The 10,626-nt window shown below is 48.3% G+C and overlaps 1 protein-coding gene across 1 annotated transcript; it reads right to left on the bottom strand.

The window, feature by feature from the left end:
* Positions 1-3,346: 3,346 nt before the first annotated feature.
* polr1g (RNA polymerase I subunit G) lies at positions 3,347-7,823 on the bottom strand (the record flags this gene model as incomplete). The annotated part of the gene is made up of 4 exons (XM_084456100.1): positions 7,671-7,823; positions 7,175-7,310; positions 6,124-6,661; positions 3,347-3,394 (listed from the first exon to the last, which is right to left on the bottom strand). Exons 1-4 carry the CDS (start codon positions 7,747-7,749, stop codon positions 3,347-3,349), a joined length of 801 nt encoding a protein of 266 aa, XP_084312226.1. The 5' UTR covers positions 7,750-7,823.
* Between the last annotated feature and the right edge of the window lie 2,803 nt (positions 7,824-10,626).

A 10,626-nucleotide genomic window follows, 5' to 3' on the forward strand; every position in this document is an offset into this window, starting at 1 on the left:
GAGAGAGGGAGTGAGAGAGAGAGAGAGAGGGAGAGAGGGAGTGAGAGAGAGAGAGGGAGAGAGAGGGAGAGAGAGAGGGAGAGAGAGAGAGGGGGGGAGAGGGAGAGAGGGGGAGAGAGAGAGAGGGAGAGAGAGACAACCGTTTTTTTTTTGTGTAAGACGCCGCTGAGCAAAGGGAAGGAGGGAAGCAGGAGGGATGGAACGGAGGGATGGAGAGACAGAGGAGGAGTACCGTGGGTACATCTCTGCCCAGTGGCAGATGGCGGCGCAGCAGGACCGGCAGGGTCAGCCGTGCCCCCCTCCTCCCCAGGGGTGACCCTCTCCTGGCCCGACCTACTGACCCCCCTCACCTCCTACTAACCGCCTGGCGCGCCGGTGATGGGGGCGCTGGGACTCCTAGAGGAGGAAGGACACGTCCACCACTGGCACCGTGCTGACCCTATCTACCTGGTCCACTGGCACCGTGCTGACCCTATCTACCTGGTCCACTGGCACCGTGCTGACCCTATCTACCTGGTCCACTGGCACCGTGCTGACCCTATCTACCTGGTACATCAGGGATTTCTGCATCTCTTGTACCCGAAAGGTGTTTTGTCTTCATGTGTGTGTGTGTAATTACATCCTGGGAGATATGAAAAGGCTCGATCTATCATCGTGTCAAGCGTGCCTTGGAGAGAGAGAGAGAGGGAGAGAGAGTGGGTGAGTATGAAGTGGGCGGAGCCTGTTATGTAAAGCAACTGGCTGAGGTTGAGTGAACAAAGGGATTCCTCTTCCTGCTTCAGAGGTGTGTCCTCTCAAACACACACACACACACACACACACACACACACACACACACACACACACACACACACTCAGGTGCCGGACGACACACCGGACTCTCCAGATCCACGCCGCGCTAGCGACAGAGATCTGCTAGGATATCCTTTACACTCTGAACAAAACAGCAGGTTTCTGTACAAAATCAATGGAGAGAATTTCACAGAATTGCATTGTGGGTTTAGGACTAGGAGAGCTTCCTCAGAGCAGAGCAGGGCTGGGGGCTGGGGGCTCTGCTCACAGCTCCATGCTCCGGGGTGTGACATCGAGCTGTGAAGGTCAGAGGAAGGACTTCTAGCCTTGGGAGACTCCGTCTCTCAGCTTGTTCCTCCAAGCCTCCATTCCCACCTGAGAACAGTCCTTTCAGAACATCAAATCCTCTCCAGACACCCCAAACGCCCATAGATGGACTTCCAGGCCCCGGCCAATCAGTGCCCTGGAAAATGCTTTTCAGGGTATCGAGCGTGTGTCCAAGACAACAATGGGGGAAATGGCATTGAGGTTGCCATGGAGACTGTGAGCTGCAAAGAGAGCTTCTTTCATAACATATGTCTGATTTGGCCAGTCTGTCAGCGCATAGCAACAGACTCATACCCATGTCTCAACACTCCCTGTGAAATACATTTGTCTGTATTTCTGTTACTAAGAAAGGATGTTATGAAACTAAGTAATTAATTAAACTGTATATCGGTGAACACAAAGTTCACCTTTCAGATTAGATCATATTAAACTAAAGTTTTACTGTAAAAATGTTCTAAAGGATGACTAACATAGCAAGTATCTTATCAGGCTGGTAATCAGGCCAGTAAACACACTTCCATTTGACCAACAGCACAAAGTTCATCTCCGCTGTTGTCTCAGTGAGACACCCACAGTGTACAAAACAACCACAAAGCATGTTTCACTATTCAGTCCCTGCGCAGACGGCTCACTAGTTAGTTTCCTGTTAGCTGCGCAGACGGCTGCGTGTTCACTAGTTAGTTTCCTGTTAGCTGCGCAGACGGCTGCGTGTTCACTAGTTAGTTTCCTGTTAGCTGCGTAGATGGCTGCTTGTTCACTAGTTAGTTTCCTGTTAGCTACGCAGACGGCTGCGTGTTCACTAGTTAGTTTCCTGTTGGCTGCGCAGACGGCTGCGTGTTCACTAGTTAGTTTCCTGTTAGCTGCGTAGATGGCTGCTTGTTCACTAGTTAGTTTCCTGTTAGCTGCGTAGATGGCTGCTTGTTCACTAGTTAGTTTCCTGTTAGCTACGCAGACGGCTGCGTGTTCACTAGTTAGTTTCCTGTTGGCTGCGCAGACAGCTGCGTGTTCACTAGTTAGTTTCCTGTTGGCTGCACAGACGGCTGCGTGTTCACTAGTTAGTTTCCTGTTGGCTGCAGAGGCGTCTCCAAGCCACATCTCTGCTGCTGGATGAATGTGGGGATGGGAGAGAGGGAGGGAGGGAGGGAAGAAGGGAGAGGAGAGTGAAGGAGGAATAGAAGGAGAGAAGGAGGGAGGGAGTGCGTCATGCTCCGGCATTAGTATGCCATCAGGTTGCTGGTGCGGCATGGAGGAGAGGAGGAGAAGAGAGATGGAAAGGAGAGGAGGAGAGGAGAGGTTTGTTCTGGAGGCGCTCTGATGCTGCAGTCGGACAACAGAAACTCACTGGCTCTCGGTCTTGGAGGAGCTCACTCACTCTCATCCCCGAAACTGGGCTTCATACCGTTTGTCTGAGAATCCATCTTTGCTGAACACCAATCTGTAATGGAGGCTGTCTGTTGTTGTTCTAGAGACAGAGGAGGATAGAGAGACGGAGAGAGAGAGAGTTGAGAAGAGGACGAGTAGAGAAAAGACACAGAGGGCCGGGAGAAACAGACAGGGCCATCTTTCTCTCTGAGGCACCGTCCTATCAGACACCTCCGTGTTCTTTCAGCATGCCTGGAGAGAAGGTTGGGGAGGGGGGAAGGGGGGATCATTGATGAGCCGAACCCGCCCCCCCTGCTATACCCCCCCCCCCTCCTCTCTCTTTTGCTGCCTTGGTCCTTGGCAGGTCTGCGTTGCCATGGAAACGCTCGCATTGCCGCAGGCTGGCTGGAGCGGAGTGGGCTGTTGAAAAGGAGAGAGAGAGAGAGAGAGAGAGAGAGGGAGACAAAAAGAGTGAGAGAGAGGGAGAGAGAGAGAGACGGAGAGACAGAGAGTGATAGAAACAGAGAGAAAGAGAGTGAGAGACGGAGAGAGAGAGAGAGAGAGAGAGAGAGAGAGAGAGAGAGAGAGATCACTGCAGTGAGAAGGGGGGGGGGGGATAGGGGGATGAGGGGAAAGAGAGAGATGGGGGTAGGGGTGGTACAGCAGGCGAGAATTGGTTCTCCAATTCATTACCCGGGCGCCGCTCCTCCCCTCCCTTTCTCCCTCCCTCCCTCCTTCCCGCTTCCCAAATATAATCATGTGCATCGGCTGTGTCTCGGGCGTCGGGTGCACTGGGCCCGGCGCTGCTCTGCAGTCTGGACACGTTGGATCCAAACTTCAGTCCGCATTCAATTATTCATCCGCCTCAGACGGGAGCTCCTTTCCCGTTTAGGCACCCGCGCGACAGCGCAGGCTACAGGAACAGCATAGCGTCACACTGTAGCTACACATGACTGAGGGACGGAGGGCCCGGGGACGAGGCCATAGCTCCCGCAAAGCCGTTACTCTGGGAGATACAGGTGCGGGTTGGGGTTCGTCTGTGAGGTCTGTCGTCTCTGGTCTCACTGGCCCAGCTGGGATTTGACTCTGTGACCTTCTGGGCGCTTCACTGAGTCGTTATGCCCATGTGTGTGTGTGTGTGTGTAGATAATGTACCAGAGAGACACGGGCAATGACAGAGGCATCCATTTTGGGTCTACCTTGAGAATGATTGACGGTCTACTGAAGCGCATGAAATGGAAACAGACAGTTACGTAGCCTATGTGTTGGACACAAGAGCTCAAACAGTTCGGTGATCAGATCAAATCAAACTTTATGTAGAACATTTCCTACACAGGAGAGGGGGGATGCGAACCCTGACACCCATTTTCCAGAAGGAAGCAAAAAAAGTGAATCTATTTAGCCTACATAGCCTATATGTGAGAAGTGTGACAAATTCTTCCCTGACCTGAACTCTCTCAGCAAGACCATCAAACAAGTTATGTTAGCTATATCATACAATAGTAACATTATAAAGCACATACACATTAACAAATTATAAGACGCATAACACATTATTAACACATTAAACATCAAGAACATGAGCATGTAGGCTACATTTTTAACTAGATAGAGGCCTATATACTTAACCTGAGTGTATTTGACTAACATATTAGCTATATCATAGTAACACTTTCAAAAGCACATAGCTACGGTGCACATAGCAGTGTTACTAAGAGCTCAGAAACACAGATATGGGTTTCTTATGAGCTCAGAAACACCCACGGACTGCGATGTGCTGTTTAACGGTTGTGTAACATAACCAGGGGCCAAGATATCCGCAGCAGAATACAGATCTACCGACTACCTGAATATCCACCCACACCGCCTTCACTCAAGCACACACAGATAGGCTACTGCACATATCTGTGAGAATACATAGAAATCTGGCGCACAATTTGATCCAGTGACAGATGTTTGACAAAGCATGAGACGTTTCGGCCACAGAGCCTTCGCAAGCCCATAAAGAAGCAGCTGTTTCCGTAGAACCGGGACGGCGCACAACAGCCGACAGCCCGCTGGTTGAACAGCACGCCGTTATCCAATCTCCTGTCCTCCTCGCGTCACTGTTCATATCATTCAGGATTTGTTTGCACAAGTAAGTGTATTCACATTTGTTTTATTCAGAACAAGGCACGATTCACATACTGGACACAGATGAGCTACATCTGCAATGTAAAAAAATAAAATAAATAAACAACACTAAATCCTGCATACGTGTGAGCTGGATGAAAAACACACATCTTCGGCACGACAGTGAGTGGTGGCGTCCGTGTGGGGGACAGTGTGTGAGTGAGAGAGTGAAGGCGAGGGGATAACAAGCAGTGAGTGTGAAAATGCCAGGGGTGCCTGTGTTCTCATTAGTAGGCAAGACCAGACCCCAGTGCAGAGTGAGGCTGAGGCAGAGGCAGCCTGGCCAGTAGCATCCATACTGAGGCAGTAGCGCAGCGCCCTCTTGTGGTGGCCAGAGGGCACTGCAGGCCATCAGCAGACCACATGCGCAGTCTATTCTATTAGTCTAAAGTTATGTGGTGGTATGGCAGACTGTCTGTACCTTCCATTTTTAAGGACGGGTTCAGTATTTAGCATTATAAGCCATGTGATAAGGATATTTACGATCATGTACAATGGCCCATATCAACATTTTGACAAACTTTGCACTCGAGATATGACATGCTGCTAACGTACACAATGGATCAAGGTGCATATAGAAAATCGCTCCAAAAAACACCGTAAAATCAAAGACAGGAAACTCACTGAGTGGTCCCTGGTGTCCTTTGATGTTCTGTCAACGCAAAGTATGATTCGCATCGGGTTTTATTCTTAAATTATATATTATCATTTAGTGTAGAACTATTTTCACTCAAATCAACATCTAACCTCTCCAGCTTTGTTGTCAATACAAGTCAATGGATTTAGTATGATAAATAAAACCTGATACAAAGCATACTTTGCAGCGATTTTCATGTCAGAACATCAACAGACCACTCAGTGAGTTTCCTGTCCGAGTTTATGCTGTTTTTTGATCGATTTTCTATATGCATGTTGTACATGATCGTAAATCCCTTTATAACATGGCTTATAATGGACCCGTCCTTTAAGATTGACAGCCTATCCATAATAGCACTGCTACCACACAGATATGACAGCATCTGCACTATTGCTAACATAACAGCAAAGCAATCTGTTGTTTAAGCTATCAATTTGATGACCTTAAAATGAACGAAACCAGCTTGTCTTCTCAGTTTTATTGTCTTTGTTTTTAGACAAAACCCCACTTCTCCGTCTAACAACACTCACTGGCCAGACCGACGGTGTGGTTGAACGGGATTGGATGAGCTGATCTGAGAACAGGAACAGACGGCCAATCACAGACTAGTCGTGATCATGGTTACTTTTCTTCTTCTTTTTCTTCTTCTTTTTCCCAGAGTCCTCCACATCGCCATAGGAACAGTCCATAGGCTCTGATTTCACCTCAACCTCCTCCTTCACGAAGCAACTCAACAGCGCCAAGTCCCCCTCCCCCGCCCCTCTGTCCTTATCCCTCTTTTTCTTCTTCTTCTTCCTCCTCTCCTCCGTCTCTCCCAGTGCTTCTGGCGCCACCTCCTGACTGGATGCCGCATCCACAGGCTCCTCCTTCACCTCCACTCCCTCCTCCTCTCCTCCGTGCGTCGCCGCGCTCCTCTCTCTCTTCTTCTTCTTCCTCCTTCTCTCCTCCTCCCGTTCTTGCGTGGGCGCCGGGGGGCGGGCGAAGGAGGAGGTGGGGGAGGGGGCGGACCCCGAGGGGTCCGGCGGAGGAGGCGAGGCCTCTCGCTCCGCTGCAGAGAGGGTGGGGGTCTTGCTCCCGAAGGGCTGGAAGCGCTGGCGCAGCCCCGGGGGGACGCAGGGGGCCGGGGGGGCGGGGACAGCCTGGGGGGCCTGGTTGGCGCTCACGTCTCCGTAGCTCTCGCACACGTTCAGGAGGCCGGCGAAGGCCGGACCGCACGCCACATCGTCCGGCCGCTGGGCGTGGCTCGTGAGGAGGTGGAGCCCGGCGGTGCCGGACAGACCGCCCAGGACGCTGTAGATCTGGCCACTCCCACTTGCAGCTGGAGCCTGCATAGTCTGCAGACCGGAGAGAGGCATCTTCAGACGGCTGAAACTGAGGAGAGAGAACAGAGTGAAATAAAATATCAAATCAAATCAAACTTTATTTGTACAGCGCATTTCATACACAGAGGCAACACAATGTGCTTTACAGAGAGCTATGGGGGGGTGGGCATAGGTCCCACCCCTACATAGTGGAGTACATGGTGTTAAATAAAAAACGCCTATGACAGATGCCATGACGGTTCAGTGAGGCACCCAGAAGGTCATTGGGGTCAAAGTAAAAGCCCCATCATATTGGGGTTGCAGAAGTTCTATTTTGGAGACTATTAAAGAGGTCAAAATGACCATTATAAAAAGAGAGGCATAGGAACTTTAGCTATGGTAACTTGTTTTGTCTGTCTCTATGGTAACTGGTTCTGTCTCTATGGTAACTGGTTCTGTCTGTCTCTATGGTAACTGGTTCTGTCTGTCTCGAGTGGTTGAGCACAGAGCTTACAATACCAGAGTTGTGGGTTCGATTCCTGCTGGGACCAACAGCTTAGCTGCTAACAGAGTTGGGGCCTACCAGTCAGGGCTGAAATTGTTGGGAGCTTTAATGAGCCACAGCTCTGTGTTAGAATCCTTGAGGCTGTCTGTCAGGGTGCGGGAACAGGGTTTGTGGGAGAAGGAGACGAAGTCTGGCGGACACTGGTACTTCTGTTCTGAGGACAGACGGGAGATTGGGAGAGGATTAGTAAATTCAGTTGCAGCTCTGTCAACATAGTCCCTAAAAAATCATAGTATGTGTGAAAATCTACCTGGCTATAAAAGTGATTCTGATCCAGTAGGGTCCATTACATTTATTAAACTGGTGACACCAACAAGCTATGTAGCAAGCATTTCACAATTCTTATAGCTAACTAGCTAGCTATGTTGTATTGGCATTATTAGCTATGACAACACACGTAGGTATTGTCTGAAAGGTAACTTTAAATTAACTAGCATATCTAGATAACTTTAAATTAGCTAGCATAGCTAAATTCGCTAGCTAACGTTAGCTAGGCTTTGCAAACTCTTCTTACTCTTCCGCTGCCTCGAAATCGTCGGTGATTCACTTCGAATGGCCTCATCTTCGCTTGATGAAGATATGTGTCTAGACATGATCTCTGAGTTCTGATAAATATAACTACATATGATCTTGTATTGAATAACCACCACTTAGCAAAAGCATGACAACTTGCTGCAGTAACACATGTGTTGTTATGCGTTTTCCCTTTGACCCGGAAACATTATCCACGGACCAGTTTCAAGACGCTGCAAAAGTTCAAACACTAGATGGGGCTCTTGTGCAATCTCTGGCATTGGCCGGACCAAAGTGGATGCATTTAATGATCGGAACAGCCCGGCCTATAGTTTATCAGCCTTTATATATAACCTAACCTTATGGTCATCCGATCCAAGTCCTCAGGTATCAAGAGTAGCCTAGCCTATGCTATCCTCTGTATGAGGTAAAACAAAGTTCTGCATTTCTGTGCTCTGTAGAGACATCAATCCAAAAGGTCACTTTCGCCTACCCTTGATGTTTGTAGACATGCTGACGTGCTGAAGGAGGATAAATATTATGGTCACGTAGTTGATATTCTTTTAACACTCTGCGTTTATTTGTCTAACATTAGTTGTTCTGTTTGGATCCGTGGGAAAATATCTCATGCATGTTTCATTGAGTCCTCACATAATCCCTGGTGGCATAGGCCTAGGCCTTGGACCCCCCTCAAAGTATCTCTGTGACTGACCTGTGGAATCATTCTTGTGTGCGCCGACCAAAAATACTGTAGCCTAGTGAGGAGTTCCACATGGTTGTCGGTTTGATGTCACAAGTCTCTGTCAGTGTTCCAAATCCCATCCTGGCCTTTATACAGGCCTATCATCAGCTTGACTAACACAGTATTACACATCCGAGAACAAAAGTCAGGAGTCAATTTCACAAACATAACTAAGGAAATATATCCAAATTTGAACAGAAAACATGGCGAACAATCCGAGCTCTGGAAATAGATTAAAGCTCCGCTGGAGAAACCTCGTTGTTTTGTTTATAAACATTAAAATGAGATTGATGTGTTCCTCTCAGTCCAAGATGTCCAGATCATTGTGTTTGTTTGTTTTATGAGTCCATATATACAGAACACAGTAACCCCCCGCCACACACACAGTTTTACCCATCATGCCAAGTGGCACTAGGTGTTCTGATACCCCCTCATGGCAGAGTAGTGATCTCGATGGTGTGGATCATATCCTGGTCACCAAGACAACCATTAAACAAAAGCCAAGGTATCTCTGGGAGCCAATCTACTGTAGGTCTCACACAAGCCTTGTGTTCAGCTGTTCCACTAGTTTCTGCTGGGGCCAATAAGAGTCTCTCCTCATGCAAAAGAGACCCATTACTCAAACCAATCTAATCATCGTGATTAGACTGCTGCTGTGGACGTTTACTCCTAATCATCTGGAGTGCCCGGGGACAGTTTTAAGGCCTGCCCCTCTATTTACTGTCATCTTGGACCGTGGCACCAGCGGGCTGACTGATGCCACAGAGAAATGATCCTACTCCCCTCCTCTGACTGCTCTGGATGCCGGGAGTGCGGGGACCGCAGAGACCGCGTCCTGTCCTGATTCTCCTGTCTCCACGTCCTCTCTGGTCCCCGTGGACTGCGTCCTGATGCTCCTGTCTCCGCGTCCTCTCTGGTCCCCGTGGACCAGAGTCATTCATTCAATAACAGAGCCTCAAAAAAAAAGCCTGAAAAACTGAAGCAATAGCCTGAACATTCTCTTTGAAGACGTCACAAGAAAGAAACCATCATGATACCTGTAGTTTTTAAGTGAGTGTTTATAGTAGGCCTTTTAGATGGGCTGAGTAGGCCTACCCTATGCAATATGAGCCCTTCAACTCTTTTGGGGAGACATCCAAAAAGTAAGTCCTCCTCACAGAGTTGAGGTCCCTTGAATCAAGACCGAGCTGATTAAGGCTGACTTTATTGTGAGTTTTCTCAAATCATCTGCAAATTGGGTGCCGTCTCATCAAATTAAAAAATGTGATAAATGAAAATGGGTGTGGGGGCCCATTACGTGTCTGGGCCCAGGGGCCCATCATTTCATAATCAGTCTATGTATAGGTGGAAATCATATTACATAATTGTCCATATATATTTCGCTAATGGAATGAGAAAACATCAAACTGGATCATGATGAAGCAGACAGAAGTGATTAAGTTGACGGGGGAAGGGTTCTAATTCTGCTGCTTGTATGACACTCGTCCAAAACCCTTTCTGGGAGCTAAGGTTCTAGATCTAGAACACACTGGGCCGGGTTCCCTGACACAAAAGAATCCTAGTCCTGGACTAAAGACCTCTGTCCATTGAACGTGCTCTGTAGGCATAGACTGGTTTTACCCTGTATCCACGAGACCCGCCCATGTTAAACAGACGCGTCCCATAGGCTATTAAAATCCTCCAATCCTGTCATCCATACTCGTTTTAACAGTAGCAGTTGTGACTCAGACACCGTCCGTTGTTATAGTGTTAGTGAGGAGAGCAGATAGGCAGAGATTACACAGCTCCAACGCTCCAGTCCAGGAAGACAGTGCAGGATAGAGCAAAAACACATTGTTTTAACACTCCCACATTTTTCCGGGATCACAATCTTATCAGTTACATACATGTATGCCTGACCGTGGGCCTAATCCGACCCCTACTCTTGGATGGGATGTTATAAATGGTCAATGGGCACTTCAAACAGTTTTTCACAGTTCACTAACTCTAGTGTCTCATCGACATACATAGGCTAGTATAGATTTGGCTCTGTTTTGAATAGATGAAACTAGCCTAATTCACACATTATATCTATATCAGAATCACGATACAGTAATCTAGAACTTTGGCCTGCACTTGCACTCAAACTTTACTCAACTCATGTCGGCTACTGTAGCCCTCAGTCCTACAGTATCGTAGTGATCACATCTATACCTCTATCCATCTATCTTCACAA

Source organism: Borostomias antarcticus (assembly GCF_949987555.1).
Source record: "Borostomias antarcticus genome assembly, chromosome: 1".
Lineage (NCBI taxonomy): Eukaryota > Metazoa > Chordata > Actinopteri > Stomiiformes > Stomiidae > Borostomias > Borostomias antarcticus.